Below are 21,134 nucleotides of genomic sequence, written 5' to 3' on the forward strand. Positions count from 1 at the left end.
AACAACAGAACACAACGCCACGATGAACAACAGAACACAACACCACAATGAACAACAGAACACAACGCCACGATGAACAACAGAACACAACACCACGATGACCAACAGAACACAACGCCACGATGAACAACAGAACACAACGCCACGATGAACAACAGAACACAACACTAAGATGAACAACAGAACACAACGCCACGATGAACAACAGAACACAACGCCACGATGAACAACAGAACACAACGCCACGATGAACAACAGAACACAACGCCACGATGAACAACAGAACACAACACCACGATGAACAACAGAACACAACACCACAATGAACAACAGAACACAACACCACAATGAACAACAGAACACAACGCCACGATGAACAACAGAACACAACACCACAATGAACAACAGAACACAACACCACAATGAACAACAGAACACAACGCCACGATGAACAACAGAACACAACACCACGATGAACAACAGAACACAACACCACAATGAACAACAGAACACAACACCACAATGAACAACAGAACACAACGCCACGATGAACAACAGAACACAACACCACGATGAACAACAGAACACAACACCACAATGAACAACAGAACACAACACCACAATGAACAACAGAACACAACGCCACGATGAACAACAGAACACAACGCCACGATGAACAACAGAACACAACGCCACGATGAACAACAGAACACAACGCCACGATGAACAACAACACAACGCCACGATGAACAACAGAACAGACACACTCGTTTCACTAATTCAGTCTGATGGCTTTGTTTTTCCCAACAGGCGGTAGAATTTGTTCAATGTTCACTGTATTGTGTAATTGGTACATCGGTTAATAGTCCTTGCCATTTTTTCTTGTAATTAGCAAGGGTCGGCAGTGGGTTTTGTTTCATGTCAATGGTTAATGGTTTTCATTTAATGGTAAATGGTTGACTCACTTTTGTAATGGAGATAATTGCGTTGTTTAATGTGGTTAGGTTTTTGTTGTTGTTGTTGTATTGGTTAATGGTTGGACTATGATTGATGTGATATATTGGTAGATTAAATATACGGGTTTTTTTCCGTTTTTAAACCTTTTATCGAGAATATCTTTTTACTCTCTGTCTCTCTCTCTCTGTCTCTGTCTCTCTCTGTCTCTGTCTCTCTCTGTCTCTGTCTCTGTCTCTCTCTGTCTCTGTCTCTCTCTGTCTCTGTCTCTCTCTCTCTCTCTCTCTCTCTCTCTCTCTCTCTCTCTCTCTCTCTCTCTCTCTCTCTCTCTCTCTCTCTCTCTCTCTCTCTCTCTCTCTCTCTCTCAAGAAAACCTCTCAATCTCCCTTATGCAAAAAAACTAAAAGTTTGTACTGGCAAAACTGAAACTGGACCAGCAATAATTTCCCGCAGGCAAGTCGTTTTCTGGCACTCCCCCCCCCCCAACTGCCTTGAGGAGGGGGGGAGGGGGGAGTAGGTGTAGGTGGGAAGAAAGGGGGAGGGAGCGAAGGAGGGACAAAAAAGAAAGGGGGAAGGGGGACTATACTGGAAGAAAAGAAAGGTGAGGGAACTGGAGAAGAAAAGGGTACCTTGCGGTGATTCCAAAGGTCAAGGGTCCTCCTAGTCTCTGACCAGGTCTGTGGTCCGGGTCGGTCGTCGACCAGGCCTCCTGGTTGATGGACTGGTCAACCAGGCTGTTGGACGCGGCTGCTCGCAGCCTGACGTATGAGTCACAGCTTGGTTGATCAGGTATTCTTTGGAGGTGTTTATCCAGTTCTTTCTTGAACACTGTGAGGGGTCGGCCAGTTATGTCCCTTATGTGTAGTGGAAGCGTGTTGAACAGTCTCGGGCCTCTGATATTGATAGTTCTCTCTTGAACACTGTGAGAGGTCGGCCAGTTATGTCCCTTATGTGTAGTGGAAGCATGTTGAACAGTCTCGGGCCTCTGATATTGATAGTTCTCTCTTGAACACTGTGAGAGGTCGGCCAGTTATGCCCCTTATGTGTAGTGGAAGCGTGTTGAACAGTCTCGGGCCTCTGATGTTGACAGAGTTCTCTCTCAGAGTACCTGTTGCACCTCTGCTCTTCAACGGGGGTATTCTGCACATCCTGCCATGCCTTCTGGTCTCATATGATATTATTTCTGTGTGCAGGTTTGTGTTGAGAGTGATGGAGAGAATGTGTCAGAGATGGAAGGACAGAATAAATGAGCTAATGGCAGAGGAAAAGTGTTGGGAGTAAGCAGGTGAGGGGAGCAAGGAGATGAGAAAGGCCCTGGTAACATGGGTGATATGGATGTTATATGGCTGATATGGATGATATATGGCTGATATGGATGATATATGGGTGATATATGGGTGATATGGATGATATATGGGTGATATAGATGATATATGGGTGATATAGATGATATATGGGTGATATGGATGATATATGAGTGATATGGATGATATATGGGTGATATGAATGATATATGGGTGATATGGATGATATATGAGTGATATGGATGATATATGGGTGATATGAATGATATATGGGTGATATGGATGATATATGGGTGATATGGATGATATATGGGTGATATGGATGATATATGGGTGATATGGATGATATATGGGTGATATGGATGATATATGGGTGATATATGGGTGATATGGATGATATGGATGATATATGAGTGATATGGATGATATATGGGTGATATAGATGATATATGGGTGATATAGATGATATATGGGTGATATGGATGATATATGAGTGATATGGATGATATATGGGTGATATGGATGATATATGGGTGATATGGATGATATATGGGTGATATGGATGATATATGGGTGATATGGATGATATATGGGTGATATGGATGATATATGGGTGATATGGATGATATATGGGTGATATATGGGTGATATGGATGATATGGATGATATATGGGTGATATGGATGATATATGGGTGATATAGATGATATATGGGTGATATAGATGATATATGGGTGATATGGATGATATATGAGTGATATGGATGATATATGGGTGATATGGATGATATATGGGTGATATGGATGATATATGGGTGATATGGATAATATATGGGTGATATGGATGATATATGGGTGATATGGATGATATATGGGTGATATGGATGATATATGGGTGATATGGATGATATATGGGTGATATGGCTGATATATGGGTGATATGGATGATATGGATGATATATGGGTGATATATGGGTGATATGGATGATATATGGGTGATATGGATGATATATGGGTGATATGGATGATATATGGGTGATATGGATGATATATGGGTGATATGGATGATATATGGGTGATATGGATAATATATGGGTGATATGGATGATATATAGGTGATATGGATGATATATGGGTGATATGGATGATATATGGGTGATATGGATGATATATGGGTGATATGGATGATATATGGGTGATATGGATGATATATGGGTGATATGGATAATATATGGGTGATATGGATAATATATGGGTGATATGGATGATATATGGGTGATATGGATGATATATGGGTGATATGGATAATATATGGGTGATATGGATGATATATGGGTGATATGCATGATATATGGGTGATATGGATGATATATGGGTGATATGGATGATATATGGGTGATATGGATGATATATGGGTGATATGGATGATATATGGGTGATATGGATAATATATGGGTGATATGGATGATATATGGGTGATATGGATGATATATGGGTGATATGGATAATATATGGGTGATATGGATGATATATGGGTGATATGGATGATATATGGGTGATATGGATGATATATGGGTGATATGGATGATATATGGGTGATATGGATGATATATGGGTGATATGGATGATATATGGGTGATATGGATAATATATGGGTGATATGGATAATATATGGGTGATATGGCTGATATATGGGTGATATGGATGATATATGGGTGATATGGATAATATATGGGTGATATGGATGATATATGGGTGATATGGATGATATATGGGTGACATGGATGATATATGGGTGATATGGATGATAAATGGGTGATATGGATGATATATGGGTGATATGGATGATATATGGGTGATATGGATGATATATGGGTGCTGGGTAAAGTGGATTGAGAGATTAATGCTGACGAGTAGCTAGTGCCGGGGACAGAGAGCTGAGGTCCGGAAGAGGTAAGGGGGTCCAGAAGGTAAGGGGGTCCAGAAGGTAAGGGGGTCCAGAAGGTAAGGGGGTCCAGAAGGTAAGGGGGTCCAGAAGGTAAGGGGGTCCAGAAGGTAAGGGGGATCCAGAAGGTAAGGGGGTCCAGAAGAGGTAAGGGGGTCCAGAAGGTAAGGGGGTCCAGAAGGTAAGGGGGTCCAGAAGGTAAGGGGGTCCAGAAGGTAAGGGGATCCAGAAGGTAAGGGGGATCCAGAAGGTAAGGGGGTCCAGAAGGTAAGGGAGGGTGGTGAGGGAGGAGGAGGGAGGTAAGGGCAGGAAAGACGAAGGTGAGGTAGTGGGGGAGTCTTAGGAATCTCCTGCTGTGTCCCCGTCAGGAATTTCAGGAATGGGAATCCAATAGTAGAATCCGATTAAGGAGGAGTGTGTGTGTGGTGCTATAGGGGGAGGGGGGGGGGGTAGTTTGTGTTGTCTGTGAGGCATGAGCTTTGGCTCCCGGGCCCCGCCTCGCTGGCGACACGACTCTAGCACACACCACTTACTTGCTATCTTTCTTGAGTATAGAGTGGAGGCAGAACGCAAGCCTGAGGTACCTTGGTTATGTCTATCTTGAGGTTATCTTGAGATGATTTCGGGGCTTTAGTGTCCCCGCGGCCCGGTCGTCGACCAGGCCGTCGCCTAGGGCCCAGCGGTGGGATATCTAAGCTATAGCTAGGACGCCACAAAGGATTTCTTGCGAGATCCACAAAGGATATACTGTAAGTGTTTCAAGTCACACTTGAGTCTTTCCTGTGATGGATTTCCAGAGTTCTACTTCAAGCATTCAGGCCTAGGTCCATTTTGAGGGGGGGGGGGGTATAACCTGGTCTATAAGGCTGTTGCCGATGCCCTGGACATGCTTCACAACCTGCCTGATCCCACACTTCCTCCCTATATATGTTCCATATATCTCTCCCGCCTTGAGTCGGGAGCTAAGGACGCAGCACCGATCCCCGCAGGGTAACACATCTGATTTGAAATGTTGGAGTATTGTAGCCCTTGTTCTTAAGTGTTTACGAAGACTCATTTCTCCCTCCCCACTAAATAGAGCTTGACAAAAGAGCCCCCACTCTCCTTCCCCCACCAAATAGAGCTTGACAAAAGAGCCCCCACTCTCCCACCCCACCAAATAGAGCTTGACAAAAGAGCCCCCACTCTCCCACCCCACCAAATAGAGCTTGACAAAAGAGCCCCCACTCTCCCTGCCCACTAAATAGAGCTTGACAAAAGAGCCCCCACTCTCCCCCCCACCAAATAGAGCTTGACAAAAGAGCCCCCACTCTCCCCCCCCACCAAATAGAGCTTGACAAAAGAGCCCCCACTCTCCCACCCCACCAAATAGAGCTTGACAAAAGAGCCCCCACTCTCCTTCCCCCACCAAATAGAGCTTGACAAAAGAGCCCCCCCCCCACTCCCTCTCTCTCCACAAGGGCGCTACAGTGACAATAATTACATTACGACACCTAAAGTTTAGACCATTAACCCGACCCAATAATGGTAAGAAACCTTCCTTCCTCATTGTGAAACTCACCTTCACGTCCCCTCCCCCCACACTCCACCCTCCCCCCCTCTTCCTACCCCCCCCCTCCTCCTCTTTCTCTCTCCCCCCTCCTCCTTCCCCTCTCTTCCCCGTCGTGTTCTTTGTTTTAATCACCTTCTTTAATGTATCAATGAGATCATTGATGTTGAAAAGATGCGGAGGAGACAGGGCAGCACCGCCACTGGCACCACCAGACGCTGGAACACTTACAACACCCACCACCACCAGACGCTGGAACACTTACAACACCCACCACCACCAGACGCTGGAACACTTACAACACCCACCACCACCAGACCCTGGAACACTTACAACACCCACCACCACCAGACCCTGGAACACTTACAACACCCACCACCACCAGACCCTGGAACACTTACAACACCCACCACCACCAGACGCTGGAACACTTTCAACACCCACCACCACCAGACGCTGGAACACTTACAACACCCACCACCACCAGACGCTGGAACACTTACAACACCCACCACCACCAGACCCTGGAACACTTACAACACCCACCACCACCAGACCCTGGAACACTTACAACACCCACCACCACCAGACGCTGGAACACTTACAACACCCACCACCACCAGACCCTGGAACACTTACAACACCCACCACCACCAGACGCTGGAACACTTTCAACACCCACCACCACCAGACCCTGGAACACTTACAACACCCACCACCACCAGACCCTGGAACACTTACAACACCCACCACCACCAGACCCTGGAACACTTACAACACCCACCACCACCAGACCCTGGAACACTTACAACACCCACCACCACCAGACCCTGGAACACTTTCAACACCCACCACCACCAGACGCTGGAACACTTTCAACACCCACCACCAGACGCTGGAACACTTACAACACCCACCACCACCAGACCCTGGAACACTTACAACACCCACCACCACCAGACCCTGGAACACTTACAACACCCACCACCACCAGACCCTGGAACACTTACAACACCCACCACCACCAGACCCTGGAACACTTACAACACCCACCACCACCAGACCCTGGAACACTTACAACACCCACCACCACCAGACCCTGGAACACTTACAACACCCACCACCACCAGACGCTGGAACACTTACAACACCCACCACCACCAGACCCTGGAACACTTACAACACCCACCACCACCAGACCCTGGAACACTTACAACACCCACCACCACCATACCCTGGAACACTTACAACACCCACCACCACCAGACCCTGGAACACTTACAACACCCACCACCACCAGACCCTGGAACACTTACAACACCCACCACCACCAGACCCTGGAACACTTACAACACCCACCACCACCAGACCCTGGAACACTTACAACACCCACCACCACCAGAACAATATGGACAAGAGACTGACACCAACACACTTTAAACAGGAAAGTTTTTCATTGTTCGAAGAGAGGTTGTTGTTGTTGTTGTTGTTGTTGTTGTGTGACAGGTTGACAGCGGGGAGGCTGTCACACACACCAGGAGCTGCTGTCAACACTAGTATCAGGTTGTGTTTGACAGGAGAGGGAACTGGTGTCAAGCAGGTGTCTAGGCACCTGAAATGAGTATACTGTTTGGGGGTTGTGATAGCTTGGGGCTCTGTCTGTCTGTCTGTCTGTCTGTCTGTCTGTCTGTCTGTCTGTCTGTCTGTCTGTCTGTCTGTCTGTCTGTCTGTCTGTCTCTCTCTCTCTCTCTCTCTCTCTCTCTCTCTCTCTCTCTCTCTCTCTCTCTCTCTCTCTCTCTCTCTCTCTCTCTCTCTCTCTCTCTCTTCTCTCCTCTCCTCTCTATCTCTCTCTTATCTTTATATATCCCTCTTCTCTTTATCTTCCTCTTCTCTGTTTGTGGGTCCTAGTTTCTTTTTCTGTATTGTCTATCCAGCTGTCTATTGGTGTTAGTGTTATGCATTATTATATTCTATCCATTCATCACTTTACATATCTCTACTCTCTTTATCCCTCTGTCCATTTTTTCTCTCTCACCCTCTCTTTTATTTCTGTATTTCCTTCCCTCTCCCTGCATATTTCTTTCTCCGAATCTCTCTTTTTTTTCCCACATATTTTTGTCAATTTTTCCTAACTCTTTTTTGCCTGTCTCTTCTTACCCGTCTGACAGTGTCTGTCTCTTGCTGTACAATGTATCAGTATGTGTATCTGTCTGTCTCTTGCTGTACAATGTACCAGTGTGAATGAACAATGTAAGCTACAGTGAACAATCAAGGATGAATTCGCCACTACAACTAACTTTAGTTCCTGTACACACATGGTATTAAAGTTACGGTCTTGTGCTGCTGCTTAAACTTAGTAGACATACCAAATGTGCTTTCCATGACTTACTGGTCTGACCCTCTTACCTGATACCTGGTATCAAGGTCTGATACCTTGACTCGATTGGACCTGGAAAAAAAACCTTTTTACCTGTAAACCTTCTTCTCCTTGAGTACTTACTTAGCTCCTGAACCTTCTCCTTGAGTACTTACTTAGCTCCTGAACCTTCTCCTTGAGTACTTAGCTCCTGAACCTTCTCCTTGAGTACTTACTTAGCTTCTGAACTTTCTCCTTGAGTACTTACTTAGCTCCTGAACCTTCTCCTTGAGTACTTACTTAGCTCCTGAACCTTCTCCTAGAGTACTTACTTAGCTCCTGAACCTTCTCCTAGAGTACTTACTTAGCTCCTGAACCTTCTCCTTGAGTACTTACTTGGATTTTGCCCTTCGTATCCGGTGCACCAGGTCGAGGTGGAGGATGGTGCCCTCGGTAGGATGGTTTGAGCCCTCGTGCCGCGTGTAGATCTCCACACTGAGGCTTAGAGTCCCGGTCCTGGCTACGCCGTCCTCCGGAGACCGATCTCCGCGGACCACCACCCAACATCTTCGCTTCCACACTTGAACCTGGCAGGGGGAAGGGGAAGAAGCCGGAGGCTGGAGTTAGCTGCACCGAACTGGCACCCCGCACCCCTGCACGACTAGAGGCCTGGTCGAGGACCGGGCCGCGGGGACACTAAAGCCCCGAAATCATCTCAAGATAACCTTAAGATAACCCCCCTACTTCCCTGTCTTCCAGGAGACGAGGAGAGAAGAGAGAGAGAGAGAGAGAGAGAGAGAGAGAGAGAGAGAGAGAGAGAGAGAGAGAGAGAGAGAGAGAGAGAGAGAGAGAGAGAGAGATAGTGATACTCGAGTAAAAAGGACTTGGGAAGAAAATAATAGTGAAAGATAATGGAAGAAAGGAGAATATTAACACAGAATGGATTAATAAATTAATATTCACCGTCATACCCAGACATTCAGGGCCACACCCCAGACATTCAGGGCCACACCCCAGACATTCAGGGCCACATTCAGACATTCAGAGCCACACCCAGGCATTCAGAGCCACATTCAGACATCCAGGGCCACACCCCAGACATTCAGAGCCACACCCAGGCATTCAGAGCCACAGTCAGACATCCAGGGCCTCACCCCAGACATTCAGGGCCACACTCAGACATTCAGAGCCACACCCAAACATCCAGGGCCACACCCAAACATCCAGGGCCACACCCAAACATCCAGGGCCACACCCAAACATCCAGGGCCACACCCAAACATCCAGGGCCACACCCAGACATCCAGGGCCACACCCAAACATCCAGGGCCACACCCAAACATCCAGGGCCACACCCTGACATCCAGGGCCACACCCAAACATCCAGGGCCACACCCAAACATCCAGGGCCACACCCTGACATCCAGGGCCACACCCAAACATCCAGGGCCACACCCAGACATCCAGGGCCACACTCAAACATCCAGGGCCACACCCAAACATCCAGGGCCACACCCAGACATCCAGGGCCACACCCAAACATCCAGGGCCACACCCAAACATCCAGGGCCACACCCAAACATCCAGGGCCACACCCAGACATCCAGGGCCACACCCAAACATCCAGGGCCACACCCAAACATCCAGGGCCACACCCAAACATCCAGGGCCACACCCAAACATCCAGGGCCACACCCAAACATCCAGGGCCACACCCAAACATCCAGGGCCACACCCAGACATCCAGGGCCACACCCAAACATCCAGGGCCACACCCAAACATCCAGGGCCACACCCAAACATCCAGGGGCCACACCCAAACATCCAGGGCCACACCTCGGTAATAAGCCAGTCGCGAGTAACGAAGAAACTCACTAAGACAACATTGCTTAACGAGAAGCTTCGGTATTAACGAGCTGGTTCACCTTTTTCCCCCCAAAAAAACGAAAGCCGCAAAGTTGGTGTTATTGGTGTGTAGTAATTAAGAGTCTGGGCCATGATGTATATTAAGTCCGACCGTTGGTCTTTAGTCATGTTCGTTAATGACGTACTCACCTAATTGGTGGTTCACCTAATCGACGTGGTTGGTTCGTCGTGTTAGGTCGTTAGGACGCAGTACGAACACGACAATCAATCGTTAACGAGAGTATATTTGAGATATATACAAGAGTTGTTACATTCTTGTACAGCCACTAGTACGCGTAGCGTTTCGGGCAAGTCCTTAATCCTATGGTCCCTGGAATACGATCCCCTGCCGCGAAGAATAGTTTTTTCATCCAAGTACACATTTTACTGTTGCGTTAAACAGACGCTAACAGTTAAGGATTTGCGCCCAGTAAATCCTCCCCGGCCAGGATACGAACCCATGACATAGCGCTCGCGGAACGCCAGGCGAGTGTCTTATATATATATATACACACATAGTTTACTCTCGTCCTGGACTTTTTTTTCAGGACTGAAGTATACTGACTGGTAAGTAAACTTAGAGTCTTCTTTTTGATATTTACTTACTGGTAAACTATTGTGCCAGCAGTCTACCCTTCCAGTGGTTGATAGACCATAAGCCTAAAAAACTAAAACCAATCCCGCTATGAAATAATTGAACACATTTTCATTACATGAGTGTTCATAATTCCTTTAAAAGAATTAAGATTATTAAACCAATATTCCTTGTGCAGGTCCGGAGCTTCGTTCTTGGCCAAGGTGAGTGACGCCTTCTTCGAGGATAACTTGGGTAGGATTCACCCTCAACACTAAGGTAAGTGGATATCTTAGATTGATTTGATCTTCCACACTAAGGTAAGTGGATAACTTAATGTTACGCGAACTGACGGTTTGAAAAAATTCCCACCTGATAAAGAGTCGTTCTCGAACCTGTACAAGACCTAGAAGACATCTAGTTCCGTTTTATTGTATACGGGAAAGGCGAGAAGCCGAAATTTTGAATTATTCCTCCTATAAGTTCGGTGGGGAGGAGGCAGAGGCCAGGGTTCAACAGCAGATATGTCAGATCACCCCACACTCGAGGAGAGAGAGATTTCCCGCCAAGAATTACTCTGGATGTGAGGACGCTGAGTTTCAGGATGTAAAGACGGTGATTGGTTGGGCGTTGGTGGGCGTGGCCAATGGGGGAGCACCCTGACGTCACGTGACGAGGCGTAGACGCCCGAGGCGGAAGCGCGGGCTCCTTCAGGGCGGCACTGTACCCTAGTATTCCAAGAGGGCGGGTCGTGCTAGTTTCCATTCCAGCAAGACGAGGACTGACCCGCAAGCAGGACGTCTTGGCTGGTAGTACTTGAAGACTAAGGTAGATACATCATGCAACTCCCTGGAGGAGTACTGGAGTGCTGGTTCTCCAAGAGGCAGTCAAGAGAGGCTCAAGTCACGGTGGTGACTCTATTGGCGCCCCAAGAGGTGGATCTTGGGAGACGACCTGTAGAGGACAGGGTACAGTCACGTACATTCGACAGTGAGGCAGCCCTGGTGACAGGTGGCTGCCAGGAACCTGTAACCCTTCTCCGTAGCCGAAATTGGTGTCCAGTAATCCAGTGTCGGAGCAACGAGAATCTGGGACCTTCCCGAGGAGTCCAACACCTTCCAGAGGAGTCCAACACCTTCCCGAGGAGTCCAACACCTTCCAGAGGAGTCGAACACCTTACAGAGGAGTCCAACACCTTCCAGAGGAGTCCAACACCTTCCAGAGGAGTCCAACACCTTCCAGAGGAGTCCAACACCTTACAGAGGAGTCCAACACCTTCCAGAGGAGTCCAACACCTTCCAGAGGAGTCCAACACCTTACAGAGGAGTCCAACACCTTCCAGAGGAGTCCAACACCTTCCCGAGGAGTCCAACACCTTCCCGAGGAGTCCAACACCTTCCAGAGGAGTCCAACACCTTCCAGAGGAGTCCAACACCTTCCAGAGGAGTCCAACACCTTCCAGAGGAGTCCAACACCTTCCAGAGGAGTCCAACACCTTCCAGAGGAGTCCAACACCTTCCAGAGGAGTCCAACACCTTACAGAGGAGTCCAACACCTTCCAGAGGAGTCCAACACCTTCCAGAGGAGTCCAACACCTTCCAGAGGAGTCCAACACCTTCCAGAGGAGTCCAACACCTTCCAGAGGAGTCCAACACCTTCCAGAGGAGTCCAATACCTTCCAGAGGAGTTGTCATTGTCCAAGAATGTATTGGTTATTCAGTAAGTGTTTATATATTTTTATATATAATGTAACATCCAGGAACAACACCCGCCAGATCTGTTATATATTTACACACACACACACACACACACACACACACACACACACACACACACACACACACACACACACACACACACACACACACACATACATACACACACACATACACACACACACACACACACACACACACACACACACACACACACACACACACACACACACACACACACACACACACACACACACACACACACACACACACACATACACACACACAAGGACGTATTGGGCGTTACGCCGTCGTCTTTAAGGGTCAAATTGATCAATCTCCCTTTTCCTCCTGACCAGTTCCACTACACGGTAAAACACTCTTGTATTTGGTCAAGTTTGGCCTGACGGTCATTGGATTACTGCTCTTCCCTCCCTCACTATCACAGCCTGTTCCATTAACCACCCCTCCCTCTATCCCTTCCTCTATCTGTCCAACCACCATCAGCTTTCTGTTTCACATCTCACATCATCCCTCGCCTTTCCCAGCACCCTCCTTTCCCAGTATCCTCCTCTCCCAGCACTCTCCTAGTATCTCCCTCTCCTCCCAGCACTATCATTTGTTCCTGTTGACCTATAACCTCAGTTTCCACGCCTATAACCTCAGTTACCTCGTCTATAACTCTAGCTGTCACTAACTAATGTCTTCCTTGTGTTAATTCTGAGAATCAATGTCTCCCTGCGGCCCGGTCTCTGACCAGACCTCCAGGTTAGTGGTCTGGTCAGCCAGGCTGTTGGACGCCGCTGCTCGCATTCTGACATATGAATCACTGCCCGGCTGATCTGGTGGTATCCTTTGGAGATTTTGATCAAGTTCTCCTTTGAACACTGTGAGAGGTCGGATAGTTATGCCTCTTTTTGTCTTGAGAAAGTGTTGAAAAGTCTCGGGCCTCTGATGTTGATAGAGCTCTCTCTCTCAGAGTACCTGTTGCACCTTTGCTTCTCAACGGGACTAGTTTGCAATTCCTGCAATGTAGACAAGTGATTGAGTTCGTGAAGGAAAAAAATCACTGCACGTTCTTCAAGTTAGAAATGTCTTTAGCTGTGAATGGGGGTGGGGGGGGGGTGGGGGTGGGGGGGCTGGTTAGTGTGCAGCAATACTCCACCCTAGAGAGCACTAGTGTCTTAAACAATACTGGTCTTGGCCTGCTGATATCTCATGTTCGAAGGGTTCTTGTTATACAACCTGTCATTTTACTTGCAATTGGGACGGCTACTTTATTGTGTTCTTTAACAGTAAGGTCTTTCGACATTACTCGTTATTTTTTATATTTCCTATATATTGTGTGATGTCTTTATACGAGGAACCCGTGTTATTGGGTACTATAGTTCATACCCACATCCTCTGGTCTATAACCATACCCCACTCCACCTATAACCACACCCTCCATGCCTATAACCACACCCTCCATGCCTATAACCACACCCTCCATGCCTATAACCACACCCTCCATGCCTATAACCACACTCTCCATGCCTATAACCACACCCTCCATGCCTATAACCACACCCTCCATGCCTATAACCACACCCTCCATGCCTATAACCACACCCTCCATGCCTATAACCACACTCTCCATGCCTATAACCACACCCTCCATGCCTATAACCACACCCTCCATGCCTATAACCACACTCTCCATGCCTATAACCACACCCTCCATGCCTATAACCACACCCTCCATGCCTATAACCACACTCTCCATGCCTATAACCACACCCTCCATGCCTATAACCACAACCCTGCCTAGCCCATCACCCCCCCACCCCCTCTTCCCTCCCCCCCCACTATATAATTCACACTCTTCCGAAATTAAAACATTCAATTCGCAGCCGCGTAGCGCTATGGCCCATTTCCCCAACCGTTACCATTACAAAAAATGAATTCCAATGCCCGTAGCGCCTACCCGTAGCCTCGTTCGCCAGGTCGTTCACAAACATATTAAACGATCAGAGTCGTATATATATAAATACATTTCCATCCGTTCGAAACGCCTTACTGGTTCGAAAGACCTTGCTGGTGACGGATTTTTGTTGTATTAGTGTTTGGCTAATTGGTTCCGATTTTGAATATGTTGGTTGGTTGAGGTTGAATCAGGTTTCGAACGCCTGATTTTTGACGGTTATTTGAATGATTTGAATATTTGGCTAATAGCAAGGTTTTAATCTCTCTGTCTCTCTGTCTCTCTCTCTCTCTCTCTCTCTCTCTCTCTCTCTCTCTCTCTCTCTCTCTCTCTCTCTCTCTCTCTCTCTCTCTCTCTCTCTCTCTCTCTCTCTCTGTCTCTCTGTCTCTCTGTCTCTCTGTCTGTCTGTCTGTCTCTCTCTCTCTCTCTCTCTCTCTCTCTCTCTCTCTCTCTCTCTCTCTCTCTCTCTCTCTCTCTCTCTCTCTCTCTCTCTCTTGGCCAAAAGAAGAGGGAGGGCGAAGGAGGCGCAAGAGGAGGAGGGAAAAAACTTAGTGAATGAACAAAGGACTTGAGTCATCAGACGGGTAAACAATGATGCTGCTGGAGTGATGCTCCCTGACATTTCCCTGCCTCCTCTCCCCTCTCCCTTCCTCTCCCTCCTCTCACTCTGTTTACCTCTCCTTCTTCCCGTTATCATCCTCTTCCATCTCCCATACTTCCCACATCTCCAACTCTTCCCCCCCTTCCCCTTCCTTCTATCGTATCACTTCATTCCATATATTCCCTTCCCTTTATGCTATTTACTCTTTCATTTTTCTTATCTACATCTCCCCTACTTACCATTTCCTTCATTCTGTCACCCCCCCCCTTTCACCCTTTTCCTTCTATTTCTCTTCCGTCAGACTTTTCTCCTTTCATTCTGTCATCCTCTCCCCCCCTCTTCCTCCCTCTTTTCCCCATCTCTGTTGCCCCTTCCCTTCTTACATTATTGTTTTCACCATATATTATCTTCTCCCTTCCCAGCGTCCCATCCCAAGTCCTGATCCCTTCCCAGTGTTATTTAATCATCATGGCTTGGCGCTTTCCCCTTGATAATTCCCACTCCTTTCCACCATACTGTCTGTTCCCTTCCACTACAGCCACTCCTAACTCCCAGCATGTGATTACGGGCTCACCATAGCCCGTGCTACGTGGACACTTCGGTCTGAGTAGGTAAAACAGCGACAATCCCTGCATGGCCTCTGTTTCGTCTCATTCTGTCTGTGTCTCATAATGTGCTATCTCCCGTCTCCCGTCCCAGCTTTTGTGTTCTGTTATTCAGTTCCCCCTTCTACACCTGGCCTTCTCTCTCTCTCTCTCTCTCTCTCTCTCTCTCTCTCTCTCTCTCTCTCTCTCTCTCTCTCTCTCTCTCTCTCTCCATAACTCTCACCCTCTCCCCTTCGCTGCTCACCCCTTCTTTCCCACTCTTCACCCTTCTCTCCCGTCATTGTCTCCTCTTCCATCAGCAGGGTGGGGTCCCTGCCACCCTTTCTTGTTGCTCAAGACTGCCTGTGCTCTCTGAAAAGTGAGTGAGAGAGAGAGAGAGAGAGAGAGAGAGAGAGAGAGAGAGTTGTAGACTGTAGGGAGCTTAAAGTATATGAAGGGAAGATATGTGAGGGGGGGGGAGGGAGGGTTGGGTAGAAGAGGAATTTCTGGTTAGGCCAAAAACACGTCATAAATACCGCTTGACAAGCGGGACATGATCGGGTCGTTAAAAGTATAGTGGGCTCCTGGCACCACCTGAGGTGTTTGTGTGCTGCCATCTTCCTCGTGTGTGTCTATACGGTAGTACATGATGTGTTAATACACACTTGAGGTGGGAGCAAAGAGCCAGAGCTCAACCCCTGCAAGCACAATTAGGTGAGTATGTGTGTGTGTGTGTGTGTGTGTGTGTGTGTGTGTGTGTGTGTGTGTGTGTGTGTGTGTGTGTGTGTGGAAGCAGACTCCACACACAGTTTCAAATGTAGATTAGATAGAGTTCAATAGGCTCGGGAACCTGTTCACCCGTTGAGAGGCAAGCACAACTAGGTGAGTACAACCAGCCAACAGGGTGTTTCAGAAATTGTTGAAGAATGTTTGGTAATAGTGAGCCAGAGATGAAGTGTATTGGTGGTCTCCCGTGACGCTAATGGTGCACCACCTCTCTTAACCTTCCTTATATATATTCTTTATATAGTCTTATAAGCCTTAACATTCTTATTCTCCTCGATATCCATATTCTCAGTCTTCTCAACATTTTTCTCTTCAATAATTGTATTTATTTACTTATTTATATACAAGAAGGTACGTTGGGTTTATGTGAGTAAGATGTTTTTATATTGATGATTTTTATATATTTTTATATATTTTTATATTGTAAGCATTGATGTTTTTACATTCTTGCAAAGCCACTAACACGTATGGCGTGTCGGGCTTATTCTTTTAAATACCTTCATGGAATGGATATGTTCTGTTGTAGCCTATTTATCGTTTTGTAGCCCGTCTCTTAGCGGTAACAGCCCCTCATGCTAGGGATTTTTTATTTGCTGTGCTCATTTGCGGCCCTGGTAATACACCTTAATCGCGACCTTTCCCTTCCTATTGGCGTAACCCTTTACCTTCCTATCCCCCATCCCCACTCCGAATTCATGTGTAGTTACGGGAGCGCGATGATAGCCCAATACGGGCGACACTGCGCAATGGACTTGAGAATGGTCCAGGACGGACCGAAACGTCGTCGTCCCTTCACCTTCTAGTGTGTGGTCTGGTCTAAGTGGAAGATGACCGGGCAACTTGAGGATGGATTTGGTAATATGTTTATTTGTGATATGTGTCTATGTATATATTAACACGATGTACTGAACGGGGTGAGAATAGCTTGAGCTACCTCATCCCTTTGTGTGTATTTTACCTCAATAAACTTATTTCAATTTCAATTTCAATTTCAACTTGAGGATGGTTGAAAGAAAGACGTCACTGAGATTTAATTAAGAAGATTCACAACAGTCCGTCGCGAGTTAAGAAATTCTAGATATTTAACTTGTCTTTAAATTAGAATTACGGGCTCACCATAGCCCGTGCTGCTTGAAACTTTGTGTTCCAAGTAGCGAATCTTTAACAACAACAATATTGTCTTTAAACGCGTTTTCTCATCTGAGTGAGAGCAGCCCATTTTCTTTCATTATCCCGCTACCGCCAACTAATGTACGTAAAAAGCTCATTTTCTCCTGACGGAAGAGCCTTGTTCGTCTCACAATAGACGAGTGCGTCACGGCCAGCCCTGACGTAAAGGCTTTGTTAGTGGCCGAGGCCGCTGGCTAGTGCGTCACTTTAATTTTTTAATATATTCAACCACTTGGGCTGGACGGTAGAGCGACGGTCTCGCTTCATGCAGGTCGGCGTTCAATCCCCGACCGTCCAAGTGGTTGGGCATCATTCCTTTCCCCCGTCCTATCCCAAATCCTTATCCTGACCTCTACCCAATGCTATATAGTCGTAATGGCTTGGCGCTTTCTCCCGAAAATTCCCATTCCCGTTCACGCAGTTGGAGGTGCTCGTATCCTGACAACTGGTATACTAGTTGTATATAATATAGTATACTATACTATGCAGCTAGTATACTAGGCACAAATTGTTCCTAGGCGCGCAGCCGGGTCCTGGAGCTAAGTTGTAGCCAGCACACATAACAGGCACCTTGACAGATCATTTTAAACTCATTATACATATCTTCTAATCAAATCACAAGGAAAATACACTTTTAAAGGAAGTACATAATTGCTATCTTGTAATTTGAAAGGTTTTACAGTGAGCTCTACAGTGAGCTCTACAGTGAGCTCTACAGTGAGCTCTACAGTGAGCTCTACAGTGAGCTCTACAGTGAGCTCTACAGTGAGCTCTACAGTGAGCTCTACAGTGAGCTCTACAGTGAGCTCTACAGTGAGCTCTACAGTGAGCTCTACAGTGAGCTCTACAGTGAGCTCTACAGTGAGCTCTACAGTGAGCTCTACAGTGAGCTCTACAGTGAGCTCTACAGTGAGCTCTACAGTGAGCTCTACAGTGAGCTCTACAGTGAGCTCTACAGTGAGCTCTACAGTGAGCTCTACAGTGAGCTCTACAGTGAGCTCTACAGTGAGCTCTACAGTGAGCTCTACAGTGAGCTCTACAGTGAGCTCTACAGTGAGCTCTACAGTGAGCTCTACAGTGAGCTCTACAGTCAGCTCTACAGTGAGCTCTACAGTGAGCTCTACAGTGAGCTCTACAGTGAGCTCTACAGTGAGCTCTACAGTGAGCTCTACAGTGAGCTCTACAGTGAGCTCATCAATCTCAAAACACAACAAAAACAGGAATGTTATTTAATTATTTAAATTTTAAACGTAAAATAAATAACGAAACGAAGCAATGCGATAAATGTATGAAAGAACTACTAGTCTTTCCTCTAGGCTTCATTGTGGCCAATTTATCAATTATTTCATTTTAATCTCCCTCAGTAGCCGACTCTTCCAACGTGGAACAAATCGGACAATGTATCCTCATTGTGGGAAGTCAGTGGAATTCCCGGTTGCAATTCTTTTGACCATGTCGCGACGTAATCAACTACAGGCTTGGTGACCCCTAACAACGGGAATGGTGCGTGGTTTAGTGAGCGCCTCTTGGACGCAGGTTCGAATCCTCGTCACGGCCCTTGTGGATCTGTTCCTGTTGGGGCTTTACGCCTCTAATTACTAGAGAATAATTACTTAACTACCTGGGGGGGTAGTCAGGGCGTGTCGCGAGTAATCTGAGTGCCTCACGTCTTGTAATTAATGATAGCGAAGTACAGCGTTATGTATCGGTGGCATGGTGAGTGCACGCACACGCGCGCGCGTTCATACACACACACGCGTGCACACACACACACACACACACACACACACACACACACACACACACACACACACACACACACACACACACACACACACACACACATGAGCACAATAAATAATATATATATATATATATATATATATATATATATATATATATATATATATATATATATATATATATATATATATATATATATAACTACGAGTTATATACTTAAACACTGAAATAGAAAGGTAAATAATTTATAGATTCTACAGACAAAAAATATGTATTTATAAATACCACTACACCGAGGAAGTAGATACAAAAGATAGACACAATACATATCTAGATACAAATGTCTATATTAGTAGTAATTTACAAATAACCATAGACATATGAATTTATCTAATGTGTACATATGCTTATACAACCTACCTTTGTGTGGAAATAAACATGATGCACAAACATGAACAGACAGAGACTCACAGAAACACTGAAATTGGTGTAAGTTAAGTGATGCGTTCATAAAATATCAAGAAATAGGGAATTCGTATCTGTTCACATGCACATACTCAAGACTACATGCCTCCATACATGCGTCCATACATGCCTCCATACATGCCTCCATACGTGCCTCCATACATGCGTACATGCTTAGTGTACACATCGACAGATTATCAAGAGCTGTCGTTGGTCAAATTCTGTTTGATTGGTCTATGGAACAGGAACAAATTACATATATATATATATATATATATATATATATATATATATATATATATATATATATATATATATATATATATATATATATATATATATATATATCATCATAACACTACCATAGCAACACCACACTCATACTCCGCCCATGGAAGACAGAAACAAGCAACACTTAGTGGGTCAGCCAGAGGCTTAGGGCCCGCTCAGGAATATCCCTGCAAAAAAAAAAAAATAATAAAAAAAACATTACTTCAATACATGTAGCACTTGTGACTATAAGAAGCAATGAACACTACAAGCGACAAAAGAGTGCATGAAATTGGCCTAATAGACGAAAGTAAGTCAAAATCATGAGTGCTTTATATACACACACTCACACATACACACGCACGCACACTGTTAGTGTGTGTGTGTGTGTGTGTGTGCGTGAGTGGGTTGAGTGGGGGGTAATAGGGGTGTAGTATGAGAGGGGGAAAGTGGGGGTGGTCAGCACTAGGCTGTGTGAGGGGACAAGGGGAATGGGGAGGGTGGGGAGGACGAGTTGATCTAAATACTGTAATAAGAACTGGTGGCGCAAGATGGCGCCACCAGTGAGTCAACAAGAGGGCGGGAGGGCGGGAAGCCGGACTTACTTTCATCACATGTTGCTGGAAAATAATGAAAATGGAAGGAAACGTCAGTGTACGTTTGTAGCAGTTGCCTGGTTAACAACACCGTAACTATACAGATTGACTCACACTTAGAAATATATATATATATGCACATATTGACACACTGCGGGGAACAACACTTAGGACATTAACGTAACTGATATTAATCTTATTATGATTAGTATTAGTGGTAGTATTTTGTGATTTAATTGGGTATATTAGCATGTTTGATCACATGTAAGTGTTTAATGACACAAGGAACCGGAGAGAAGGGGAGAGGACAGTAAAGAAGAGGTCAGGCATAAGCGGACAAGCATGTCGCAGTTTTAACAAAGAAAACGGAAGGTATGGAAAGAAGAAAAATGGGATCCCGGTCGCACTTAAAATAAATAATGATAAAATATATTATGGAAACGGTTAAATATTTTTTTGTTTGGTCTCGATTTTGATTAATTGAACTAGACTTTTAGAACTTCACTGCCTGTCTGTATGTCTTGTGTTATATATATATATATATATATATATATATATATATATATATATATATATATATATATATATATATATATATATATATATATATATATATATATATATATATATATATATATATGTGGGCCTCTCGTGCA

The 21,134-nt window shown here is 45.8% G+C and overlaps 1 protein-coding gene and 1 long non-coding RNA gene across 2 annotated transcripts in view; one reads left to right on the forward strand and one right to left on the reverse strand.

Annotated features, from left to right (window-relative positions):
- Positions 1-10,478, reverse strand: part of LOC123760020 (uncharacterized) — a 70,934-nt gene extending 60,456 nt beyond the window's left edge. The window contains exons 1-2 of the mRNA XM_069325753.1: positions 10,470-10,478; positions 8,503-8,723 (exon numbers count right to left, since the gene is read on the reverse strand). Of these exons, the coding sequence (XP_069181854.1) occupies positions 8,503-8,723; positions 10,470-10,478 (230 nt within the window). The remainder of the gene's footprint in view (positions 1-8,502; positions 8,724-10,469) is intronic.
- LOC138365194 (uncharacterized) overlaps positions 1-21,134 on the forward strand; it is a 209,800-nt gene that overhangs the window by 82,488 nt on the left and 106,178 nt on the right. Inside the window, exon 2 of the long non-coding RNA XR_011228758.1 lies at positions 10,785-10,809. This is a non-coding gene — a long non-coding RNA (uncharacterized lncRNA). The remainder of the gene's footprint in view (positions 1-10,784; positions 10,810-21,134) is intronic.

The sequence above is a fragment of the Procambarus clarkii genome, chromosome 16 (assembly GCF_040958095.1).
Source record: "Procambarus clarkii isolate CNS0578487 chromosome 16, FALCON_Pclarkii_2.0, whole genome shotgun sequence".
NCBI classification, from domain to species: Eukaryota; Metazoa; Arthropoda; class Malacostraca; order Decapoda; family Cambaridae; genus Procambarus; species Procambarus clarkii.